The sequence below is a fragment of the Alternaria arborescens genome, assembly GCF_004154835.1.
Source record: "Alternaria arborescens strain FERA 675 chromosome Unknown contig_6, whole genome shotgun sequence".
Taxonomy (NCBI): Eukaryota; Fungi; Ascomycota; class Dothideomycetes; order Pleosporales; family Pleosporaceae; genus Alternaria; species Alternaria arborescens.
This window is the reverse complement of record NW_021167861.1, coordinates 150,210-175,137: the sequence shown is the minus strand read 5'-3', so window position 1 is coordinate 175,137 and position 24,928 is coordinate 150,210. Positions and strand designations below refer to the sequence as shown.

General features: G+C 51.0%; 9 protein-coding genes across 9 annotated transcripts; 4 read left to right on the top strand and 5 right to left on the bottom strand.

Annotated features, from left to right (window-relative positions):
• Positions 1-1,152: 1,152 nt before the first annotated feature.
• On the top strand, positions 1,153-3,012 carry AA0111_g3260 (hypothetical protein; the record flags this gene model as incomplete). Its single annotated transcript, XM_028649125.1, has 1 exon — positions 1,153-3,012. The coding sequence occupies one exon, from the start codon at positions 1,153-1,155 to the stop codon at positions 3,010-3,012; it is 1,860 nt and encodes a 619-aa protein (XP_028509131.1).
• Positions 3,013-5,235: 2,223 nt separating this feature from the next.
• AA0111_g3259 (hypothetical protein) lies at positions 5,236-5,484 on the bottom strand (the record flags this gene model as incomplete). The annotated part of the gene is made up of 1 exon (XM_028649123.1): positions 5,236-5,484. The coding sequence occupies one exon, from the start codon at positions 5,482-5,484 to the stop codon at positions 5,236-5,238; it is 249 nt and encodes an 82-aa protein (XP_028508911.1).
• Positions 5,485-6,268: 784 nt separating this feature from the next.
• AA0111_g3258 (Mitochondrial inner membrane magnesium transporter) lies at positions 6,269-7,720 on the top strand (the record flags this gene model as incomplete). The annotated part of the gene is made up of 3 exons (XM_028649122.1): positions 6,269-6,466; positions 6,519-7,147; positions 7,204-7,720. The coding sequence occupies 3 exons, from the start codon at positions 6,269-6,271 to the stop codon at positions 7,718-7,720; spliced, it is 1,344 nt and encodes a 447-aa protein (XP_028508825.1).
• Positions 7,721-8,028: 308 nt separating this feature from the next.
• AA0111_g3257 (hypothetical protein) lies at positions 8,029-8,528 on the bottom strand (the record flags this gene model as incomplete). Its single annotated transcript, XM_028649121.1, has 3 exons — positions 8,029-8,141; positions 8,196-8,357; positions 8,420-8,528. 3 exons carry the CDS (start codon positions 8,526-8,528, stop codon positions 8,029-8,031), a joined length of 384 nt encoding a protein of 127 aa, XP_028508914.1.
• Positions 8,529-8,781: 253 nt separating this feature from the next.
• On the bottom strand, positions 8,782-10,006 carry AA0111_g3256 (Replication factor C subunit 5; the record flags this gene model as incomplete). Its single annotated transcript, XM_028649120.1, has 4 exons — positions 8,782-8,815; positions 8,866-9,189; positions 9,238-9,860; positions 9,920-10,006. 4 exons carry the CDS (start codon positions 10,004-10,006, stop codon positions 8,782-8,784), a joined length of 1,068 nt encoding a protein of 355 aa, XP_028508828.1.
• A 465-nt stretch (positions 10,007-10,471) lies between these two features.
• On the top strand, positions 10,472-13,405 carry AA0111_g3255 (hypothetical protein; the record flags this gene model as incomplete). The annotated part of the gene is made up of 2 exons (XM_028649119.1): positions 10,472-10,708; positions 10,766-13,405. 2 exons carry the CDS (start codon positions 10,472-10,474, stop codon positions 13,403-13,405), a joined length of 2,877 nt encoding a protein of 958 aa, XP_028508830.1.
• Positions 13,406-13,941: 536 nt separating this feature from the next.
• AA0111_g3254 (hypothetical protein) lies at positions 13,942-15,368 on the top strand (the record flags this gene model as incomplete). The annotated part of the gene is made up of 2 exons (XM_028649118.1): positions 13,942-14,144; positions 14,300-15,368. The coding sequence occupies 2 exons, from the start codon at positions 13,942-13,944 to the stop codon at positions 15,366-15,368; spliced, it is 1,272 nt and encodes a 423-aa protein (XP_028508829.1).
• A 2,575-nt stretch (positions 15,369-17,943) lies between these two features.
• Positions 17,944-19,936, bottom strand: AA0111_g3253 (Glucokinase; the record flags this gene model as incomplete). Its single annotated transcript, XM_028649117.1, has 3 exons — positions 17,944-19,335; positions 19,385-19,464; positions 19,513-19,936. The coding sequence occupies 3 exons, from the start codon at positions 19,934-19,936 to the stop codon at positions 17,944-17,946; spliced, it is 1,896 nt and encodes a 631-aa protein (XP_028508826.1).
• A 1,170-nt stretch (positions 19,937-21,106) lies between these two features.
• AA0111_g3252 (hypothetical protein) lies at positions 21,107-23,814 on the bottom strand (the record flags this gene model as incomplete). The annotated part of the gene is made up of 5 exons (XM_028649116.1): positions 21,107-22,859; positions 22,908-23,340; positions 23,394-23,434; positions 23,487-23,607; positions 23,778-23,814. 5 exons carry the CDS (start codon positions 23,812-23,814, stop codon positions 21,107-21,109), a joined length of 2,385 nt encoding a protein of 794 aa, XP_028508912.1.
• Positions 23,815-24,928: the final 1,114 nt, after the last annotated feature.

Genomic DNA, 24,928 nt, shown 5'->3' with positions numbered 1-24,928 from the left:
AGATCTGCGTTAGTGTCATCATCCTGACACCTACAAGAACGGCGATCGTCGTTGACCAGGGACATGGTCACACAACCAAAGTGACATGGTCACGATACCTTGCATCGCCACTCGGACTCAATAGGCCACGGGTAGCCATTGGACTGCGAGAAGTATAGCCTGCGCGGATGCAAACGTACCACTACTCACCCACATGTGACCTGAGATCTCGACAAGCCATCCATGATGTTTCGTCCGCGGCTTCACCCAGTCCGACGTCATCCCGTCTTACTCTTCAAACTCCATACCTGCCAAGAGAGATGCTAAAGAGATAATAGGGAAGGTGTGAGGTAGTAGGGCTTGTCGTCCCAGTAGTTGATATTCTCCCAACAATGAAACAGGTACGAGCAGAAGGTACACCCATAGTGTGTTACAGTTCTATATGTTTGACACTATACAGGACTAGCGACCCTCCACGCAATGCTATCGCGTGGGATAGTGAGGCACATAGTGGAGGTAGCGATACGACGATCATCGATATGATTGAAGTCTTACACGAGGAACCTTTGGATCAGACCACTGAACGCCGTTGCACGCGTGCTCGGACACGCGCGGCTGCCGAGGATTAGCCCGAGATCTAGGCTTGCTCAAAACGTGTTATGCAGTGTGCAAATTTTGGCTTAAGGCTACCCACATACGACGTCATGCCGCCATCCTGCCGGCCGGACCGCCCACTAAGTGGAGTTCCGCAGAGCCTCAACACCAAACTCTTCTCACAGTCTTGGAACGCTAGAGCGCATAGTGTCCGTACACGTTAGAGATAGCAGATTTTTCTCGTCCGATACACTATCTGACGGCACCGAGCAAATCTGCTGAGCAGTTATGCACAGGCACTATGACGTCGAATGTGAAAACACATGGATACCCCCTTACCACGGCTCAGCATTCTCGTGCCAGCCTGTCGGGTGTTTACGGTCAGGCCATGAATAGGGCGAATGCCATCCCACACCGCCCCTAGTGGCCAACGATGCCGGTACCTCGCCGGTGTTGATAAGCAGGATGTACACATCTGCTTTCGCTCCTAAATACCATATATCTCCCTAATTACGGTCGTCACTCCGCGTCCTTTTCTTTGCTTCCCCAAAGACTTCCCCACTTTAAATCTTGATCAACATGTCTGGATACTACGGTCCATCCTTTAATCACAAGTCCTCGAGACCTCCATCCCTGGCAGCGTCAAGAGCGAACTCATACTACGCAGCTCGGAGTGCTCCTGTTACGCCTCGAAATGGCTCGATTACTACACCCCGCAATGCTTCCATCGCCGCCACTATCGCCGGCACGACAGCGAACCAGACTGCTGCCAACACCGCGGCCAATACAGGTCCTTCAACACCCGTGTTGCTCTCGAGAGTGAACAGCAAACTAGAAAATGGAGCCAACGGAAAGGAGGAAACCCCTTCGATGAACTCGGAGATACTGCGCAACGAGAAGGGTGAACTCATGATTGGAAGGATTGCGGGCGGCAAGCATCTCACTGATGATGTTGAAGACATCGACCCAGCTTGCGGCGAGATCAAGAGAGTCGACATCGATATGCCTCTTACGCTGACCGAGATGGTCAACCATGAAGGCAAGGAGTACATTGTCCTTAGCTTTGCTACTGGCGACAAAGAAAACCCGTTCAACTGGAATCCTTGGTACAAGCGCAGTATTACCACATTGCTAAACTTGATGACGCTGTTCATCGGTCTCGCAACAACGGCATACAGTTCAGGAATCGGAAGGATGTGTGAGGAATTCGGCGTTGACGAAATCTATGGCCAGCTTGGGTTGTTTACTTTCAACATCGCTTGTGCCATCGCGCCCATGGTACTAGCTCCCTTCTGTGAGCTTGTCGGCCGCAAGATCGTATACGCCAGTGCTTTCCTTTGCTTCTCGCTCATATTCATTGGTCTCGCGCTCGCAAAGAACATCTCCACAATCATCGGCCTCCGTCTGCTACTCGGTCTCTTCGGCTGTGTCGGCACAATTCTTGTTGGTGGAACCTTCGACGACATGTACGAGCCTCACAAGCGTGGTCGCCCGATGGCCATGTTCGCCTTCGTCGCCATCTTCGGTACTGTCGCCGCCCCCATCTACGCCGGCTTCATCGACCAATCGCTCGGCTGGCGATGGGTTGAAGGTATTCAGGGTCTCGCCAACATTCCTCTCTTGATTCTAATCTTCGTCGCCTTCCCCGAGACTCGTGGCGGTGCTAAGCTACACAAGCGAGCCAAGCAGCTGCAAAAGGCGACTGGCGACGACCGCTATGTCGCAGAAGACGACATCTACACTCCCGACGTCAAGTCTATGCTTAAGGCTTCATCCGTGAAGGCTATCCGCATGCTTGTTACCGAACCCGTCGTATTCGCCTTCGGTCTCTGGATTGCCTTCTGCTGGGCAGTAGTCTTCCTGTTCCTTTCGGTCATTCCTATCACCTTCACCGAGAAGCGTGGTTGGTCTGAAGGTGTCAGCGGCCTCCCATACATCTCCCTCGCCGTCGGTACTTTCCTCGGGTGGGCCGCCCATCACCTCCAGATGCGCAAGTACAACCAGCTACAGGAAGATCCTAACGTTCGCATCGTTCCCGAACACCGCCTCTACGGTGCCATGTTTGGCGCTGTCTGGCTCCCCATCGGTCTCTTCATTTACTCTTTCACGCAATACGGATACCTGAGCTGGGTTGGTCCTGTCATCGGTCTCGCACCCATCGCATTCGGTATCTTCTTCGTATTCGAGAGCACATACTCCTACACTGCCGACTGCTACGGCGAGACCTCATCTTCGGCTATCGCTGGTCAGGGATTGATGAGGAACACCCTTGGTGCTGTTACGCCACTATTTGCGAGCGCATTCTTCCACAACGTGGGCAGTCAGTACGCAGGTCTCATCCTTGCCATGTTCGGAACAGTCCTGAGTTTGATTCCATTCGTCATGTTCAAGTATGGACATCTGCTCCGCGCAAGGAGTAAGTTGGCGAAGGAGTACTAGAAGGAAGAAGGAGTTATTTAGCATTTGATAGCGCATTAGCGTAGCATAATGATCGATTCCATCGTTACCTTTGTCTTACAGTTGGAAAATTCTCTTGATTTCATTCGATCTTGTCATTGTGATCGTGGTGCACGTGAGTGGCTTCCCAGGGTCCTACGTATAAGCAATGACATAGCTCGGCAATGACAGCCGTCTTACCTGCTGCTTCTGTGCTTTCACTCATCGCAACACGTCTCTGCGTCATTTACTTACATTTATCTCTTCGCGCCTCTCATAACCTAAGACATAGTATACTATGTAAAGTCTTGATCACTTTACGGATCTCTTGCGAAACGGGGGTGTAGCTTTCGCAAGCAGTCATTCTGCCGTAGCGACTCAGACCACCCCCACTGTCGAGTACGAGACTATTGCATCTCCCTAACACAAGCTCTCATTCGGGGATGCCAACAAACGTGATCAGACTGCACTCCATCACAAAGGCACTATTTTGTGCTACCTTTAAGAAAGTCTAAGGATAGAGTGTTCTGATTGCAACCATGGAGTCTGTTGCGTTAGGCTCATTATGTGAACAATGTCAGCAGCTCCAGATCGGGCGCCTCTTTGATCGCAACGATCCCGAGGATGGAACGGCTGTTGAAGAAATTCCAATCATGGATACCTGGTTCCCGAAAGGATGCAGATTGTGCGACTTCATCATCGAATGTCTGCCAACTGAGTATCGAGGCCGCAATGCGGATGGTACCAGGTCTATCTATACAAGCACCACATCTCATCATGAATTCGGCGATTATCCCGGGTTCTATTTGGATACTTGGGGTGTTCCGCCGTCGAAAGAAGAAGGAAACCTTGGGCTTCTGCAGATGAACCTATCTTATCGTTATACAGATGGGCTCAAACTATCACCGATCATCTGTATTCCTAGCGAACGACGGGAACTCTATGGTCTCGAAATACCTGTGACAACTCTCGATCTCATATCTATATCTGAATGGTTGAAGAGAGAAGAAATCATACCAAGCAGATGTTCTTGACGCTTTACTTGGTATTCTGGCCTCCTATCAGCGGCAGCATAGGATTCGTCATCTCTGGGGCCTCCCCTATTCACACCCTAGTCCAGAGTCACCACAGTCTGAAATATGGACTTTCAGAGATAGTCTTCGTTGGTCGAATTTTCACTCAGGCATCCGTCGAGAGAATTTCCCAAGTTGGTCTTGGACCGGCTGTAATGGCAACATTTCACACTATGTTGAAAAATCTAAAACGGCAGTAGGTTTCGGAGAATCAAAGCAAGAAGCCATGAAGATCGAGGTAGAGCTAAAGTCCGGAAAGATCTTAACGTGGTCGCAGTATCAGCACGATTATTCGAGACTACAAGATTATAGTCTAGCCCATCATCCGTATGGCGGCACGGACGGATTAAGCCGCTTCATCCACATTGAAGCCATGACATCTCAGGTCATCAAAGCAGATGTAAGTGATTCCGGAGTGCATTATGCCTCCATGGAGGCACTTATGTCAACAGGGTACAGCTTGGAATACGTCAGTTCGGTGGAAAAGTTGGGCTGTAAGAACAACGTTACACATTCTGGACAAGTGTTGCCAGTGGGAACGCTTCTGGCACTACACTTCATTCAGGTTGATAAAAGGACAAATAGGGAGTCTTATGAAGCTGACGCACTGCATATGTTTTGCAACGATGGATGTGCACTCCTTGTGAGAAATGTTGGGGAACACTGGGAGAGGGTGTGCTTACTGGCTAGCGAAAACAGTCTGGATAGAGACACACCGAAAGTCCAGAGGAGGATACGTTTAGGATGAGCAAGTGGGTCACGCATCTCATGCGCCTATCGAGCCTGGTGGGTTTGCAGCAACTTCATCTCGATAGCCCACAATTAAGGGAGACTGTACTGCTTGTCGATCGTGATGATCTGAAGATTCGGGTTGGTGGTCGTGATATTGCTCTTCAGACCAGATAGTTTCAGCTTAGTCTTCCTGTTCAAAGTAGTGCGTTGTTATTCGCAGCTGTGGAAAAGTGGGCAGCCTGAGCACCAGTGGTGTTCTATAGGCTACCGCTAGATCTGAATGTTTGTAGAGTCTTGGGACGAACGATTAAGGTGATATGTATGGAATCGATCGGGTAATCAGTTGGCCACACCTTCTTTTACCAGTTTTCTTGAACACACACCGCATCAGGGCTAGAGTATGTTCCGATGTTCATAACATTCAGTCGTCACCGATGTATCCCATACCCTTCCGCCACCAGCCCCAAACACCCATCTTCTGCATTCTAGCCCCAAAATCTTTCACGCTCTCTACTTCTTCCAGTTTTCCATACGTAATACTATCTTTTACTGCTTTTCCTTCAACTTCCTTGCCCGCAGGCTTCTTGACTAGCTGGAAGTCTTTATAACGTAGCCTCTGTACGTTTGATACCCACTCTCTTACACCGATCTCAGAGCCTTGGCAGTACATGATGCCTGGACAACCGCCATAACGTAGAAGAGCGTAAATGTGACAATTCGATGCTGCAGCTTTGAGCTTGGCAACCTTTTTGCGGGAAGTGATGTGATGGGTTCGAATTAGAGCGTTGTAGATCGGTTGAGACATGCCATCTGTATAGAGTCATCAAACTCAGAGAGTAGGCTGTATGTTTAGACTGGTGTGTTTGACGCATGTTTAGAAGGCGTTCCACTGGTGGACGCGGTTGCACGTGACGTCACTAGCGCTAAACGATTTTCCAAGATCGCGGAATGCTAATGACGTGCAGGCGAGGCCTGAAGGATATTTCGAACGACTTCAACAACGACCGTATGGATCGCTGCCGTATACGGAACCCTGCGTATGGAAAGTTATGAAGCCTATTTTGCTTCATAGAGTCGCCGCCCCATCAACGTCCGTTCTGAGCTTCCTGCGAGCTCAAGTCACCAATGCATTCGAGCGGCCGTTGGCGCAATGCGCCCAGGTAGCCCCGCAACGACGCAGATACGGGACGAAGATCAGGTCACAAACACTGTTGGGAGATGCAGCACGCGGGGCGAACACGCAAGGTTGGAAGAGAGGAGTAGGCGCTGGAAGTAGGGCATTCGCAACTTCGCAATGCCTCTCGGGCACGAAGATCTTGCAACCAGTCTTCGAGACTTCACTCGTCGCTCCACAGACTACTGCTCTCTCCGTACGAGATGTCGATTCTCAGGGCCATCGGAGGTTCTCTACAACTTCCACGAACAAAGCGTGGAACATCTTCCGCTCAGCAAAGATGCGAAGATTGGCCCAACTGCAAGCACCGCAACCGCCACCGGATGAATCATCTTCAGGTGCAACAGGGTTCGGAAGTAGCCTGGGACGTATAATGCGACCTACAAACGAACTCAAAATGCGTTGTACGGAACTTGACGAACACGGCAATGTGACGCTCGTTAGTGGAGAGTTCAAGAAGAGCGAACTTATCGCCAAGGTGCGCACGGCATTGGGTCTATCCAGACTATGTAGCTGATTATTGAATATAGTACGGTCTACTTCCTCGTGATCTTCGCAAGATCGATTCCTCGCTCCTCCCGCATATTCTCGTTCGACCTTCGGCGATCCTGATAAACCTCCTGAACCTTCGTGTCCTCCTGAAGCACAACCGCGTCCTTGTCTTTGATGCATATGGTACCACCGATTCGAAGTCACAGTCCGTCTTCATGTACGATCTCGATCTCAAACTGCGCCAGAAAGAATCCACAATCAATGGCACCCTCGCCTACGAATTCCGAGCACTAGAAGCTGTTCTTATAAGCGTAACACTGAGCTTGGAGAAGGAATTCGAAGGCGTCAGTGAGCCAGTGGTTCGAGTTCTGCGAGAGCTTGAAGAAGACATCGACAGGGACAAGCTGCGGTACCTGCTCATTTACAGTAAGAAGCTGGGTAGTTTCGAACAAAAGGCACGATTGGTCAGAAACGCACTGGAGGAATTGCTGGAGGCCGACGACGATCTCAGCGGCATGTATCTGACAGAGAAGGCAGAAGGCAAGACACGGGAAGAAGACGATCATACCGAAGTCGAAATGCTCCTTGAATCCTACCACAAGGTCGCCGACGAAATCGTACAAGCCGCTGAGAACTTGGTATCTAGCATTAGGAGCACTGAGGAGATGTACGTTTTTCTACGCCCCTCTCTACCATTCTCCAACCAAACTAATTCTTGTATAGTGTCAAAGCTATTTTAGACGCTAACCGCAACTCCCTTATGCTTCTCGACCTCAAGTTCTCCATTCTTACCCTTGCGATCACTGCCGGAACCTTCGTTGCGGCTCTATACGGCATGAACCTGAAGAACTTTATCGAAGAATCCGATCTTGGTTTCTTCGGCATAAGCGCTTGGTGTACCGTGTTCGGTTTTATCGTCGCTGTATACGGACTGTCAAGGCTTCGTAAGGTGCAACGGGTCAGCATGTATGGTCATGGACCTGGTGCGCTTGTTAGCAGGGAGCCAACTAGACCAACAGTAGCTCCAGGCACTACATGGGGCCTTGGTGCATGGGGTGGCGGTAGTAGAAACGGAGTTAGTCGAGGGGATATGGGTAGTACGATGCCGTCTGGTGCGCCAGATCTGGGCGGTATCACGAAGAGGGGTGACACGCTGGCAAGCGTCCTGGAAAGAGAAAGGGCGTTGGCAAGGAAGTTGGCCAAGGTGGAACAGAGGGCTGATGACGCTACGAGACATTAACGTGGGCTCATCTGCTCGTGTGGAAGGCATTTGTGTTTCTCTGATCTGTTTTTGATCTCTGCTCAGGTATCCCTCCTCATTTCTTTACGCTTTTTGTACGAATAACGTATAAGTCTGGCTGCATAGCGATGGCGTTTGGGACGCATGACAAGATGGGCATTCTTAGACTGGATACTCAAGTTGTATCATCATTGTATAGTAGTATGTATGCCCAACCTTGTTTAGGCTACCCTATCAATCAAGCAATTAGCGTTGGCTTGTATTCATTTCTCGTGTCTCTTGGTTTAGTAACGCTTGATTTTCAGCTACTATGCGCCAATGTTACGATCCATATCTTTGTTTCCACCGTATCCCTGTTCTCTCCTCTGCTTGGCCGCGCTCTCATCGTCTTCGTTCAACGCTTCTGTACCACCGAATCCACCTGCTTATTGTTAGCCCGCCGTCCAAAAGTCATGGTGATCTGTGATTGACATACTTTCAGTGTTCGCCTCACCCGTTGAACTTGTTGTCTTGCCGCCCGCCCCACCTTCTTGGATACTTTGTCCGTACCGGATCTTATCTGCCGGTGTGATGCCTTGGGTGTTGGGCGCGCCGGGGTCGGAGGTCTTCTTGTGCATGGAGGTGCCTTCCGAGGGGTCTGCAGGAACAGATGATTAGCAGTTGCACAATAGAGGTGGATAAGAGGGGCAAACGCCATACCACCTAATTGACCAGCTTGCTTGGCATGAGGCTCGATGAAGGTATGCACATCTTCGTATTGGTTTTGGTTCTCGCCGCCGGGCACAGTGTCCATAAGCTTGTCTGACATATTTGCGAGTACGGTGATTGAACTGATTTTGTGTGTATGAGAAAGTTGGTATACGAAAAGGTATGAGAGTGTTTGGATTGTGTGAGATTGTAGTGGAACTGAAGCTTAGAAACTCGAGGTATGGGAAAGCTCCATGCTATGACGTAACCACCAAACGCCGAACGCGAGACGCGCTCTGTAGCGCCAGAACACCCTGGTGAAGACACATCAACTACGTTTACCCTGCAATCGAACCAAACATGCGAATCTGCGTTTATGCCGAATCGAAATCGATACCCATGGCGTAGCTGCGTCAATTGTAAGCTTCAACCCGACTTTCTCAGAGTGCAGCACATACCTCTCGTACAACCTCATGTACTTTGCGACGAAAGCCTCTAAATGGAAGATCTGCTTAGCGCCCATCTTACACCTATGCTCATAGAATGCCGCCCACTTGATAACCTCAGGCTTCAGTGCGTCCTCGGTCAAGGGTATTAATTTCCAGGTAAGCGTTTTTATGATGGTTGTAGAGTCGATGCAATGCGATAGCAGGTCGTAAAGGGAGGCGCGGACTTGTAGAAGGCGTTGCGGAGATCGCTCCTCGACAATTTGGCGGGCGATTTGCTGGATGAGTGCTTCCCAGTCAGGTGGAGGAATATGTGTTTGGTCGGTGATTTTCTCGCTGGTGGTATGTTAGTATTTATGAGGCTTTTACAGGTCTGAAACATACTTCTGAGCGTGTACTGCTTCGAACATTAAAAGCGCCTTCCTCAAGTTACGTCCACTGTCCTTCGCTATCCTCTGATTCAGACTCTCCACATCTTTCCATCCCTCCTTCGTGCCCACTTTGCTCAGAACATCGCAAATTTCAGTCTCCGTCGGCGCCGCAACTCTCACAAGAAGCGTTCTACTCCTGATGGGTGCGATGATGTTGCTCGTAGAGTTTGCTAGTAGAATCAACCGCAGGTTGGGACTGTACTTCTCCATGGTCCGTCTGAGTGCTGCTTGCGCATCTCTTGTCAAGTGATCTGCCTCGTTGATCACAACCACCTTGAAACGCTGCTTTGCGCTCAAGTCGACCTGTTGTGTTTGCGCCACTTCCTTCAAAAGATCTTGTACAACTACTCTGTCATAGTTTCCAACATCTGATGGTGTGATTTCGAGGTGGTATACGGACGCGACGATGTTAAACTCGAGCTTGCGGTTTGTGGTGGTTTGGAACACGCGTGCATCGATCTTAATCTTCTCGACACCGGGTCCATAGAGCTCTTTGAGCGTTGCGACGATGCGTGTCTTCTTACCTGCGCCAGAAGGACCGTATACGAGGAGATGTGGAAAGTCGCCGCTTTGTGCCTATATAATGTTGCGTTAGTCGCGTTTCGCCTACTGGACGATTTCGATGGTGTCCTTACGAGGGCTCGTAGACGATCTGAAAGCTCGGGGTGATAGCTGAGTGCTTCAAGATTGCGTGGCCGGTGTTTATCTACTAGTAGCGCCATTGTTTGATTCTGTTGTGGGCGTGTCTGCGAAGTTGCGAAAATTGGTGGAGCGTGAAAGCCAGACGCGTCCCAACGACGCGTAAAGTGGTGGGCTAGCTTGGCAGTCCACACGTCAACGCCTGACCGCGCTCTACACCACCATTCACATACAAGATTTCTTCAACTTTTGAACAAGATAACATCATCTGCTCAAGCAGCTTTCCGAATGCGATATCTATGAACTGGGCTGTCCTGTGAATCAACATGCTGCAATGCCGCCATCGAATATGGCCAAGTGAAGTACGATTCCAAACCCTAGGTGAAGACGAGCAAACGGACTATCTACAAGGTTTCAGCGCCAATCAAGCGCTGCTATTACTCGTGTCGGTACTCACCTGCGGTTAAGCGCGGCACATCCTGAGATTTCTTTTCTCTTACACATACAGACCGAATCACGCAATCTTGTGCGTAGATACTTAGGTCTACATGGTCTTGCTCGTATTGGAACATAACTTGAACGAACAAGAGGAAACCCACGTGCTGACAGAGTACGGTATTGGTGATTCGCGCCTCGACCACGCAAGTGAGGCGTTTCGTAATCCCCACAGTCCAACACACGGCTCTGTAACGCCCGCTGGTGACTCAGGCGACGATCCGATTCATGACAAGGACTCAAGCATAAGCTCCAGTATACGCAGCCAAAAGTATACCCAATCTACTCTGGTAAGACAGGCTTGTACATGGGCATGTTTGGCCAAGAGCTGACCAATATTATTACAGGAAAACAGCCAAGAAACCCAAGGCGATCAAATGGGCGGCCCAGTAGGAGTACCGAGTCTCCGCCAGTTTGCATTGTTTAACTTCAAGGTTGAAGATGACATTCGCAACTGGAATCGGCTTGTTCCTCGACCGTTCGACACTAGGGACATGCGTTGGGCCGATCATCTGAAATACTTTCCTTACAGCTTCACGGTTGGACCGACCAGCCTACCGCCAGCTTCCGTGCATCTGTCAGATGACACTGTAGGACAACTTATCGAGTTGGCCAAATCGGGACACATCGAGCTTGCAACCCTTGGAGAGAGATGGCCGAACATCTTCAACGCAACTGGTGTTCTTCACAAAGCCAGACGACCCATGGGCGATCCATTCGTCAACGATGGCAAGATAGTCGCTACGAACAATGGGGCGCAGTTGCTTTGCGGCGCAAAGTATGGTCAGTTGCCTAAACCGGGTGAAGGACCAAAGAAGTGGTATTGGTTACGGGAGCCGATCGGAAAAGCACGCCTACTCCAGACTGATCTTTTGCCAAACACCGAAAGCGACCCAGCCGACCAGTCCTACTCTTTCAAGGCATTGGACAGTTCTCAATGCAAGCTAAATGCATATCCAAGCGGTTTCATATTCCCTGATGATTCAGGGAAGCCCAACAACAGCCTCAAGGTCAACTACGCACAAGCAACCGCCCCTCATATAGCCAAGCCTTACGCAGTCAACGTGGTGAGGAGGAAACCAGACGGAAAAGAGGATCTCTCGGGTTACTTCACCGATAGAGAAGACACTGAAGATGCACTAGGCCGATTTGCACTTATCGCTTTTGCTCAAGCAACCCCCAGTATTACCAAAGCCACGGCAGTCAGGAAGCTCTCTAAAACCGAGATCTCTAAGTATAGGAAGCTGGCAGGCAAGAAACGAATCGAGGATGAAGAACCTAGCCGAGCTCAGGCTTCACCTCCGGCCATAGCTCAAGCTGTCCCTGTCAAACAAGTACAGCCAAACAGCAACATCACTCAACCAACTGGCAACACGGTCTGGCCGCCTGAGAAGAAGGCTCTTATGGCGAGCGCAGCAGCGGCATATCTCAACAATCTGAATGTCGCCCACCAAGTCAAACCTGGCCAGATATTGAGTCTAGTGAACAACAACCCTTCTTACGACGAACTATGCGAACAACTAGAGAAGATGGGTTTGAAGCTAGACCGCGCTGTATTCACGAAGAGCTTACTTGTAGCGGTACCAGCCAAGCAGAAGAGGGAAACGCTCGACCGAGCCCAAAGCTCCACTCATGATGATACTCCGACTAGGAAACCTAAGTCTAGGCCTGAATCGTCCAACCAAGTGTCTTCAGCCGTGAAGAAAGACTCAGGACAGACGATCGACATGGATATCAACCGCGTACGCGGCTTGCGTCCCATCGAGTACCCCATTCCATCCAGTTCGGACGAAGAAGAACAAGAGGCAACTGCAGAAAGTCGTGCTCAGTCGACTGAGCTCAAGGAAGGAACCGACGCCCATGCAGACACACTTGTGTTACTCCAACGACTCCAGCACTCAGAGCATCGCATGGCTGAGCTCCTAGCTTTGATGACCCAATTCACAAATGGCCAACGCGATTTCTACATATCGACCCTAGGAGTTATTGAGAACGCCATCAAAGACATCGAGGGGAAGACTGGGCAAGATCAAACCATGAAAGCAGACTTGAGCAGGTACATCGGTCGATTGATGAGAAGGACAGACGGATATTCAACTGAGATGGCAATAAAGGTTTCGCAGTTGAGTGACGCTCTCGATTCATCAGCTTGTGACGTGGACGCTACACTCGAACGAAACAGTTGCGAGTCGTATGACTGGTGCAAGACAAAAACGCTTCGAGATGACTTCCCAAAAGAGAGTCCAGTCATACCTCAAGCGATCGTCATACCAAACGCCAAAGGAGCCAGCTATGGGGTGAGTGATGTCTTCAAGAGAACGCAGGGATATCGGGACTTGGTCAATCAGGAAGACTCCGACGGCGGTTCAGATTTCGATACCGACAAGCTCGGCAGCAACATGGGTAGCTATCCTACAAGCGCCATCAACTCTGACCAACAAGGTCCAGACGAAATGTTGACTGGGTTGTTGAAGGAGGTCAAAGCTACAAAGTCAGATAAGACTACCGATTTGACTGACTATCTCGAACAAAGGCGGCTTGAGCTAGCAAACACTGATCCAGTTAACCGGGAGCAAAACATCGACAAGTCCACGAACTCTAATACAGATAGCGACTCGGAGAGTGAGACATATCAATCGAAGAAAAAGTTGAACAACTCGGACGATGAAGCATCTTCGGCCAAGTCAACGTCGGTTTCGGTGAAGTCGAGGAAGCGGAAACCCTACCAGATCTCCGGTTTGAGTTCAACTAAGCAGCCACCCGCACGTCCTGGCAAGAGGCAGAAACGTTCGACCAACCACAGCATCAACGAAGAAGGAACAAATTCGGATTCCAGTGTGCCGCCCAAACGAGTCCGCAAACCATCTGCTAAGGCCAAGTCAGCGGAAGATACTAAGAAGCTCGTCAAGGCGCAGGGAATGAAGAGCAAGGCAAAGACTAGAAGTGCTGGTGGGCTTGGAAGTGGAGAGTCAGGCAAGGTGAAGTAAATGCGGTCTGGCCAGCTTTCCCGACTGGTGCCACTCATTTGTCGGCGGATGCCATTGCTCATTCGCTCAGCTTATTATATCAAAGAAAGCTCCACAAGGGCAAGACTACGGTATTAACTGGTATTAACTGGAATCAGATGTCGCATAGCGAAGGCCATTCAATGCTGATGTCACGATTGCCATATTTTGCTGCTGGCCTGGTCAAGCCCGAGATGTACTTAGCTATATGCTTCAGTCTGCAATCAGTTAGGCAAATGGATAAGCTCTATGCCATGTTGGTGACAGTCTATAAACGTGTCCCTTGAGTTAGAAGAGCGAGCGCACATATGTCAGGTCGCTCATAACGGAATTGGCCGTGCTTGTGTGGGTGTTCTTTCCATCCTAGAGCCACATCCAGGCAGGAGCCACGTTTTGTTTGTCCAAACAGACACACTGCCTTGTATTTCCGACCATCTTTTTCGCTCGCGCGTCTTCTTTCACTGAGTGTCTGCCAAACGAAGTGTCTTCCGTGCGTGCAACACGCTCGTTCAACCGATATGATGAACGCGCTTGCCATACTCGAACACATTGTCAAGAACGTCGTGCCGGAGCGGTGCCATGCTGCCAAATCTGAACAGGTGGGAAGTTTCTACCGCGATGTTCTTGAAGACCCTGGTTGGGCGATCGGCGAATGTGTAGCATTGGTAGACGACTGGGTGGTTGAGCGAGCGAACACGGGAAAGCTTCGGGACAAGGTCGAGTACGTGAGCCTCAGCTCATTCGACTCACCCAAACTTCGCTGCTCTTTTCTGTCACTCTTGATCTACTACTTATCCAGGTCTCACCTTTTTATCTGACCTGTGCCCAGCCTGCTCTAGCAATGAGTGTACAAGATCTCTTACTAACGAAGGTTAGACTTAAGCAACTGGCCGTTGACAACTTCAACCAACATGGGGCCATTTACGTCATCTGTTTGATGATCGAAGGCGAGTTGTGGACCTATGTCGGCCAAACTGGTAACGCGTGGAAGCGTATCGCAGATGGCCACAACAGAGCCTCATACCGTTCTTTGTCCAAGCGATCGTTTCTGTATTGGCTATGGGATCAGGCGGATGATCTTTGGATCTGTCTTGCAGCTTCAGGAGATCAGCTCGCTTCTGGACCGATTCTCAACTTGCTCGAACAGTGGGTTGCAGTTCTTTTTCTGGCTCTACAACCTCAAGAGCTAGCTTCGAACTTGCCCAAGGAAATCTTTGCAACCATACCTCCCCAGAACCTGCAATGGGGAGTGGGCATACGTGAGCCGCTGGCGGAGGGATTTGGATTGAGGGATTTTCCAATGAAAGGATCCCCATTCGACCAAGCGGGAGCAGCAATGAAGCGTCGTTTCTACGCGTACAAGAAAGCCATGCCAGTACCTGATCGAGCAGCTCCGTACCTCTCAGGCGACCTATTCGACGGCGACTATCATCCTCATGGCAGGCAATACCGCTTCCATTTTGGGCGATTGCAGTTTGAGATCAAACGAGATTTCGTGGACTCGCTCAAACAAGATACGATTTGGATACAATGCGAGCTTGTTCCAGTAGGAGAGGTCCACAGGAATGAGATCGTCAAGGGAGCTAACTATGCTATGTACATTGTATGGGACGATCCATCGCGACGCCTGGGTATTCGTTTGGGCGGATTACGGTGGTCAGACGGACGACCAGATGAAGTTTGGGTAAAGAAGGGTGGAGATTTTCACAACTGGCTTGCCAAGATGAACTTCTTGGTCGACTGGCTAGAGGGTCGCGACTTGACTGAGGCACGCCCTCGACGTTGGTACCCGGGAGCGGAGGGTAGTAGAGGGCAGGGCTCATTCACACGTCATCCGATTGACTTCTTAGCAGACTCAGGCGAGGATGAGTTATTTGGCGATGACTGGGACCTCCCAGTTGACCCAAAGGCTTACAAGACATGGTACGAAGCTCGTGAGGTTTAGTAAGAAGTCCGCACTTAGACAATCAAAACGAATGACTTGCGCAAGCGAACAGTGATAATTCCAAGTCAGCGACATACTTTAGTACATTTGGAATCTCCACTATTTACCATACATGATCCTCACATAGTAGCATGTATCTCTAGACCTACACAATTAAGCAATACGCGGAACAACTAAGATATGATGCGAGAAAATTCGTGAAAGAAAGTAAGAGTGTATACGGCATCTTCTTATGCCGGACATACTCTTAAGTTATTGCCCATAACAATACTTGAAACACCAATGACGCATTGTCTGGCCTAGCTATCCCCCGACAAACAGTCTGCGACTTTCGCTATCAGAGCTCCGCTACTCCCACCAAAAGTCTTTGTTTAATGGAAACATCAACTAGGCATATTTAAACACATACACAAGTTTGATTCAAAATAGATAAGCTACTTCATGATGTTGTTATTGTGCGATACGACGTTTCTCGAATCTTTACTTGTTCGTTTTGGACGATGCTAGTGCTCACAAAGATCAATGACGCAAGACCCAATATGTTGTGGGGTCTAGGCAGTACACGGACCACTTGAAGCGTGACTCCACCGCCCTGACCGTATTTCTCTGGATCATTCCGTGATCCCAACATCGACTGCATGCAAAAACATCGTAGGATACATTTAGCAATTTCAACAAATCTCTCATCAATCACATTACAGCCCGGCTGGCACAGTAAGAACTCACCACTCTACTACCACAACACAACAGTTGACTAACGGGCTTCATCAGATTGGTTAGCGCGTGAGACTTTTAATCTCAAGGCTCAGGGTTCGAGTCCCTGGTCGGGCGACGTTCTTTTTGCTTGTCTGTGAGCCGGTATAGCTAGATATAGCGTCTTGATCTTTTTTTTTCGTTTTCTTGGTAAGGAAGTTTGCCGCACCGCTACAGGATCGAGCTTCTAGTCATTTTCTATACACACTTGTATTTTAGCGGCACAATTGATCAATGTTGTTAGTTCCGTTGCTACAACGAAGAAAAATATTGGTGTCTGTATTAATAGTCCAAAAGACATATTCTGTATACTACTCTACAAATCAAAGGTCTGAAAAGCTGCCCTACTTGTCATGGTCAAGCATACGACGCTTGATCACCTCTTTCACCTCATTCGCAGTCTTCTTACCCTGAATTGATAAATTGTCGCAACTTGAGTTGAATTCCTTCATACTTTCGAACGCAACAGCGGACAGAGATCGCGCACGACGACGCTGCCATTCCTCGTTATCGTCTTGCTGCCGGGTTCGCAGCTGGTGGTATGGCAAAAAGTCTTCAAAGGTGGCATTCGAGCGAAGAGGACATGGGCTACTGTCAGACTCTGAAATTGGTGGTTCGTCATGTTGGGTGATGGTTTTGGCTCTTATCTTCTGAAGTATCTCTCGCGCGGATTCTGGAAGTGGCTTGCGAGGGATAAAAAACGAGTTTCCACGTGGTGATGATTCAAAACGGATCTCTCTTTTCACAGGAGTAGCCTGCTTTGGAGTTATGCGATTGTGACTGGCCTCTAACGCATGGAGGTTTGCCTTGGTCAACTTAAGGCTGCCAAACTGTTCGATGAATCGACTTTTCCTGGATACCCTCCTAGGTACCTTCTTAGCTGTAGGAGGTATAGTGGCACAAGCAGTACAAAAAGATTGCTCTGTGCCAGAAGACTCAGCCTCTGAGTAACTAGACTCGTTTGATGCTTCTTCCATCGGCTGATGCGTCCCTAAAGAGCTGGACGAGTGATCACCCCAATGTTCGTATGGTTCTGTCATAATATTCTGAAATATGAGTTTCGACATGGGCAGAGCGCTTGTTGTCTTTGTTGCGGAAATTTCTTTCAGTCTCAGTTGAGTCCTCACAGTCGAGTGTGAAGTTGCTCTCGAGTGACTGAAACATGTTGCAGATTTGTTCCGGACGATGGAGGCCATCATAATATACTGAACTTCACGGGCTAGGTGATTTCACTACGCGACAATATGCGATAGCAGCACATAGTCGACGCAGCGTCTGAAATGACCCACGGTCTGTATTATCTAGAGTGAAAGCTACTTGTAAAATGGCTCCAGGCTGCAAGGCAAGCCAGAATCGTGATACGTAGAACTTGTTTGAGTGTAAGTGCTCGATTTTTTAAGCTCTTGCCGCCTCATAAATATCAAACTCCAATTGTGCCAGCCGGGCTGTGATCTGATTGATGAGCAACTGAGAAATAATAAGATTGTTAGACTCGCTATTTCGTCTTACAAGCCCGCTAGATGTGGTAACCCAGTCGTCAGTTGCAGTTCAACACAAAGAATGATAGTGGGGCAGTTGGAGTCACGCTTCTTGATGGGCCCACATGTAACATCATGCGTCATCGATTCTTTTTAGCAATGGAAACTTCCAAAACAATGAGCCAAAGACAGTGGAAGCGTCGTACTGAAACGCTATAACAGAAAGCAATGCACTAATCAGAAAAGCAGTTTGTTTGCTGTCAAAATTGCGTCATTTCATTTCCGAGATTCATTACACAAAAGAGCACTCATGTACTACATGTCCAACATTCAAGCCACCTTACCTACTGCGGCGCGCCAACCTTTCCAGCGACAAGCGCGATGAGGGCGGCACCAACACCAGATCCGTCTTTCGCAATACCGATTCTGACTCTCTTCTCGCCCTTTGCACCAATCTCGGGTATCGCACGTAGTGCTTCACGAATGTACTCCTCAAAGTTGGGGTAGAACTCTACCAGCGAGCCATCGACACCAATGTCAATCTCGTCGCCTGCACTGGCATCAACGTCTCCACGTGGGGGCTCAATGCCTGATTTCTGCTCTGTGGTAGCGGAGCCCGAGGACTTGTCCAGACGACCAGTGTTGATGATAGTACCGGCAATGGCAACAGCAGCAAGACGGGCAGCACGGCGACCGATCGCTCCAGCAATTAAGCGGACTGCCTCTGCGTCCTCAGCGCTGACAGCGGAGATGTCGTAGTCCTTGTCGAGCGTCTGTCGCAACATGCGAAAGCCAGGGCTGTTGTCGCCAGCGCACACGCTGAGGAAGCTCGTGTCAAGACCCCACTGCTTCCATATTGGGCTGCTGTCATGAATTTGTGTGGTGCTGTGAACATCGTTCGAGGACGAGTTGTCATCAGTGAAAAGAGGAACAGCAGGGTCCTTGATCAGTTTAAGCAGAGCAAGACGTAGAAGTTCTCCCAGGAACATGCCTGATACACGCTTCTCGAACATTTGGATTCCGGGGTTAACAGAGTCCTTGTCAAGCTGAACATCGTAAGGGCTGTTGGGCAGAGTGCGGAGCGAGTTGTCGAAGCTGCCCCACTCAGTGTTGACAATCATCTCTCCAGTCGACTTGTCGTATACACCACCGTTCTTGTCCTTGGTGAGCTTGGTGACTTTGTCCAGCTTCTCGACGTAGGCTCCGTTAGTACCGGTTCCGAAAATCGCACCGAGTAATGTACCGGTCTTGCCGGGCGATGTGTACGAGCGTGCCATGAGAGTTCCGACAGTGTCGTTTACCAAAGCAGCCACCTTGACAGGGAGATGGAGCTCGTCAATTTCCTGCTGGAGCAGAGCGCACACGTCCTTGCCGACCGCATCCTGGATGTCAAAACCTTTTGTCCAGCGCATCAGCATACCCTTGTTGATCCCTATCTGGTGAACCGGGAATGAAAAGGTAAAACCCAGGTTGAAGATCTCCTCATCTTGTGGTTCGCCTTCCTTTCCTTCTCTGCGCCTGAGCGTGCCGGCGTAGTGTTCTTCGTGGTGCAGTTTCAGGAAGGCTTCGATCTGTTTCGCGAGGAAGGAGAAGAGCTCTTTGGATGTCTTTGCGACCATGAGCTCGCGCGGAATGGCTACCTTGCTCTGGGTGAGTGAGAAGGTGGTGTTACCGTGAAGCTCGATGGAGCACACGCGGAAGTTGGTGCCGCCCAAGTCGACGGCCATGTAGAGACCCTGTGCAGTATCAGAAGGAAGCGAACACTCGCGCATATCGAGGCCGTACCTTCTCCGTGCCATTGGGAACAGCAGTGACGTATGTCGGGATCTGGCTCATTTCGGTGCCTGTCTTCTCTAGGCCCTCGTCTGCGCGTCGTCAGCAGCCAATTGCCCAGCTTGTGTCCTCGTGCATACCCATTTCCCGAATAAACTCCTTGACGGCCTTGTTGACGGCATTGTCGTCGAAGTCGAACTCGGCGGCGACGCGCTTCGCCTGCTCTGCGAGTGTCATGCTGCGCTTATGTTGGGTGTTGAAAGTACCGACGAATTCGACCTGAGGTTCGGGCTTCGGGCAGATAGCAGGTTCCTGTAGGACGATCGGATTGCGGAGAGTGAAGGAAGGAGCCTGTTTGTTGGTAACAGTGCGTAAGACGGCGTGTGGGAGGTGGGGTGCGAAGAAACCGGTACCCAGCGCTAGTAGCAGGACGAGAACGGTGGCTACCGTGTGGGTCGCGAAAAGACTTCTTGTAGGTCCTGGTCGATCAGGACACGCGCTCTGTGTCGCGCTCTGAAGTGGGCGCGTGGCTTTATTGGAGCGTGACAGCGAGCTGATGCTCATACTGCCCCGCGTTGTCCAGCTATGACGGAGAACGAGGGGTAGGCAAGCTTGGGCATGCAATTACCATGCACGAACACCATCACTTGCATGCCAACGCGTTGGGATACGAGGCAAGATCACGTTAGGGAGGTGCAATTGGCTTAGAGGCGGAACGAGAACATTGCCATTCTTTGAGGAAGGCGTTCACACGGCTGGTTGCGCTAGCGATTGGAACGAGCAGTCGTCTAGCCGTCGGCATCGTGAAGTGAGGAGTTTGAGCACGTGCCAACGTACTTGACCGTGATTTACGTAGGTGGCTGACTAGGGACAGCGGCACAATTCTAGCTTCGTAAATTCGACCGCTTTATTTTTTGGGGCATCTCTCTTCACAATGCCATGCTGTGGTTTCTCAACAAAGGAACGTCTTGCTTGCTTTTTTGCTCGTCTGCCTACATATGCTCAACTACGAAATGCTTCTCCATCCAGCCACCAACATGATACTTGCTACTGCTCGTGTAGCTATAGTAGTTATACACAGCACTTGGGAATAGGTTAAGCCCCTCGGGCAAACAAAAGAAATGAATGGTTACAAAGAACGAGCAAATAAAGTCCATATGCATGTATCGAAAACTCCGCAGTATAGCAAGCAAGTGGTAAGGGAAAATAACCCAACCTCCACTGAGCATAAAACCCATGCAGTCAAGAAAAACATGATTAGCGGGCTGCCACAGTCTGTATGTGTGTGAAGGAGAAAAGGAGAGGCTGCTGCTGTCGCCGCCGCCGTAAGAGCGTTCTACAAGTATGTACGATATAGACAAAAGAGAAAACCCGAAAGCAACGGCTCCAGTCGTGTGAGGCCGGATTGTGTACGTCAAAATGTGTCCCTTCCCGGCCCAATTCTATTCGTCATTAGACATCCACCATCTGAGCGAGCCGCTGGCTGTCCATGAAGCCTCCCAGACTTCCTTGGGATTGTGGTCCGTCCGATGGTGATGGTTCGGTGCGTATACGTGTTTGTGGAAGTAGGTGATGAAAGAGACGTCCAGCCCGCTCTGCTGACCGTCGTTGAAAGAGAAAGGATGTGTCGATCGAGAACCAGTAGACGATTTCGCCAATGTCGCCCAAGTTGAACCAGTGTCAATGCAAAATATCAACATTCAAAACCAATGGCCGCCAAATGTGAGTCGAACATTATTCCTGTTGCTGAACCGCGACCGGAGGACGGGGTCCGAGGCTGCTTTGGCTGCTGTGCGCCGAGTTTTCCGTCGAATCTTCAGCTTTTGCGCTAGCGGAACTATTTGAAGCGCTTCCAGTCAGACTGCGAACTTGGGGACGTGACTTAGGCGGGTATAGATTGCTCACCCCAGCGTGTTGTTCAACCTGTTGTGGCGCCACCGCGTTTCCTTGGCCAGGAGGGTGTCTTGGTACTGGCTGCCCCATGCCGGGGGGCGATGGCCGCCGCCCGTTGGGAGGCATTCCATTAGGAGGCATGCCATTGAAGCCGTTCGGCGGTGATGGTCGGCCCATGGGTCGCGGGCCCGGGCTGAGAGGGTTGCCAGGTGACTGGCTCATACGGCGGCTGTTCGGCGTCGGGTAAGCACCGTAGCCTCCGCCACCTGAGAGCTCATCTAGACGAGCTGATGTCAGTGAGTTGGTTCTGGATTGAGCGCCCATAGCGCCGCGATCGACGTGTCCGTAGCGATCCGACGAGTAGCCCATAAGGGGGTTATTCATGATCGAGTCGTGCAGACCAGGAACGTCTGCCATCAACCGAGCACTACTCCGATTCTTGTTCATTCCTGGACGCCCAAATGGGTTGCGTCCTCCTCTGTTGGGTCCAGGACCAAATCCTGCGCCTTCAGGGTTGCTACGAATCTGCTTAGCACTAGGAGCTGAGCGGTTGCGACGCGAAGTTACGCTCATCATGTCAAAGTTGTCGGGGTCAATCATTGGACCTCCTCGACCGCCCATGGGATCGAAGTAGTCATCGCCGTCGTCATCATCGTCGTCGAAACCAGCCATCGATTGGGGTGGCGGAGGCCGTCCTCGACCACGGCCCATGGGGCCCATGGGTCCCATTGGAGGACCCATTGGGCCAGGACCACCGCGACCCATTGGTGGGCCACCTCGCATATTCATCTCCTGTTCTCTGATCTGCAGTTCTCTCTGCCTCAGCATCAGTTCTCGCTCGCGAAGTGATAGGTTGTTGGAAGAGCTTCCGGCGCTCTCGTAGGGACCTCCGTTTACAGCGCCATCAGGAACCATATCATCATAGAGCATCAGATGCGAGAACTCCTCCAAGTTCCCGTTCTCCTCGAACGAGGGACGTCGTTGGCCATTGGGGGCTCCGTTCATCCTCGGGGGATAGCCGTTGGGGCCTGGAGGTGGGCCACGACGCATCATTGGAGGACCTCCATTGATGGAGGGAGCACGGCTTCCAGGGCGAGGGCCACCGTTCATGGGACCGCTGCCGTTCATCATTGGGCCTTTGACAGGGGGTCCACGGGGCATTGGTGCTGAGGATTGTCTGGGAGGTGGCTGCATGCCATTCTGGGGAGATTGTGTGGCAGCTATGGGAGCAACCGGGCGTGTTCGATTGACGATGTTGAGGTGATGAAGTGTGGCGTATAGAGTCTCGATCCGAGGCACGGCAACACCGGCTTCTTGTGCGAGCTTCAAAGGAGATCCAAGATAAGTCTCAACTTCCATAGGCCGCTTCGCTTCGAAGTCCATCCACATAGTGCTGTTGTTTTCTTGCGGGCGGGTGAAATCTTGAAGTGTCGTTTCCCGGAAGTCGGCGGGAAATGTGCAGTCTGAGGCTTTGGCGAGTGCAATCATCTCATCAAGCACGCCAGTGACAAGGGCCCGTACGCCGACCTTCTCCATCAACTCAGTGTGGTTGGGTGTTTCGAACACAACACTGGCAGGGTGGAAAGCGATTGGACTGTGTTACGTTAGTTGATGATATGCGACCATGTAATAAATGACATACCCTATCATTCGCTCGTACTGCTGCTGTCGTATGTTGGAGGAGACCTTGCAGTCGACTTGTCCGGAGCTCAGCGTCATGGCCAGAGCCTCAGCCATATCCGACTGGATCTGCGGCGGGATGTTGGCGTTCTTGTTGGCAGGACCAACCCAGATGTCGGTCGCGCCTTTGTGTTCAAATTCGCTAGCTCCGAGCTGCGAAATTTCTGCTCCAGATACCAATGAAAGCACTACGTTTGTAGGGAAACGCTGCTCGAGATATGATTCAACGCCAAGGCTGTGTGTAGTGTTCATAAGGATGCACGTATGCTGAGGAGAGACGACCGACTCGATGATGTTGGCAATATCGTATACATCGGGCAGGGCTTTTACGCAAAGGAGGACGTAGTCAAATGGCTGCTTGGAAGAATGGGCGGCATCTTCGGGAGTGCGGACGACTGCGAGGGGTGTCAGCTGTAATCTGGGGGTAGGAGTAGCCTGGCGAGCGTACCAGCATGGGGCTTGAACCGCTCGTTGCCGTAGAGTTGGGATCTATGGATTGTCAGAGATCAATTGGGGTGGACAGGTTGGTTGGATAGCCTACTTGAAGGATATGCCGTACTGGGCGACGCTCTCGTATCCCGACTTCCATACGAGGGTGACGTCGCAGGCATTTGTTGCTTGCAGTCGCCATGATAAGAAGGCCGAGACGGCATTACCGCCCACTGCAGAGAGTCAGCAATCATTCAGTCGCGGCGATGACGCGGCCGAGTGCCCAAGGTGCAAAAGCAGACGTGAGCGTAGGCCGCGAATACAGGACAAGCAGAGCGTGTGCGAGGACGAGGGCGGTGGAAGCCCCGGGCTGCAGTGCGACGCCCGCTGGGAGATGACGCACCTGACAGAATGCGTAATCGGGGGACTGCTGGAGCCATATCGAAGTCGCCTTAGGTGGGTGTTCGGAGAGGGTGTGCGAGAACAGCAGCGGCTGAGGTGAGGGTGAAGAGCCAAAAAGTTGGCGTTCGGAGCGCGCTTCGATGTAGCGCAATTGGCGTGCAACAACAGACAGCGGCAGGAAATTATCGATTAAGATAGTAAGGGAAACGAGTGTGCGGAGGCCTGGAGAGATGGATCACTGGGGCGACTCGTAACAGAACATTAAGTGAGAGGCGCGGGTAAGAGGCAGGACGGGACAAGACAAGACGGACTGGGTCGTGACAGGCGCAGACGGCGGAGGGTGAGGGAAGCTACCACGACTACTGCAGTCGGGTCGGCGTGAGAAGGAGCGCACAGCTGGACGCGGGTTCCACGGCAGAATCTCTGACAAAGCGAGCGGACGCAGGCAGCAAAGATGCAATGCAGAGTAGAGTGAGCAGATGTTTGGGGGGAGGGTAGAGGCTTGGAGGATAGTAGACAAGGTTGCTGGCCTGCGCTGCCACCCAGAGCTGCACTGGCTTGATATCCCGCTGACTGCCTGCCTGCCTGCCCGGTGCCCACTAGAATGCTTTGGGCACAGGCCCTGCACTTATCGCTGTCGACGCCAAATTCATCGCTGATTTATTATGGGCGGGGCCGTGCCCGTCGTCATTGTTTTTTTGCTTCATAAAAAGGCATATGCGCGGTGTGGCGTGCCCATGCTGTGATGCTGCGACGGCAGATCTCCCTCCAACTCCTAGTTGCAGAAGTTGTGCACTGCGGGAGGCAGCTGTTAATTGTCTCTTGTCGCAGTGCAAACACTGTCAAGCGTCGCGTGTTGCGAAATAACTCTAGAAACAAACCCACATCGTCAGCCCTGGCAGATTGATGCTTGCGCGGCATCATCCCGGCCAGCCCATGGAGATCCGCTTCGCCCACATGCACTCGACGATCTGAAGCCTTCGCCTATCACCAAAACCTGCTGCACCTCGCGCCTTGCGTCCAGGATGCGCCGGCCGTGGCTAGTTTTATGTAGCTCTCGACATTGTACACGACGCTGCCACGCTGCCTCAACCATGTTTGCGCGTCTGGTTCACAACTCACTACTGTCAGCGCCAACCTCCAACCGTCCTA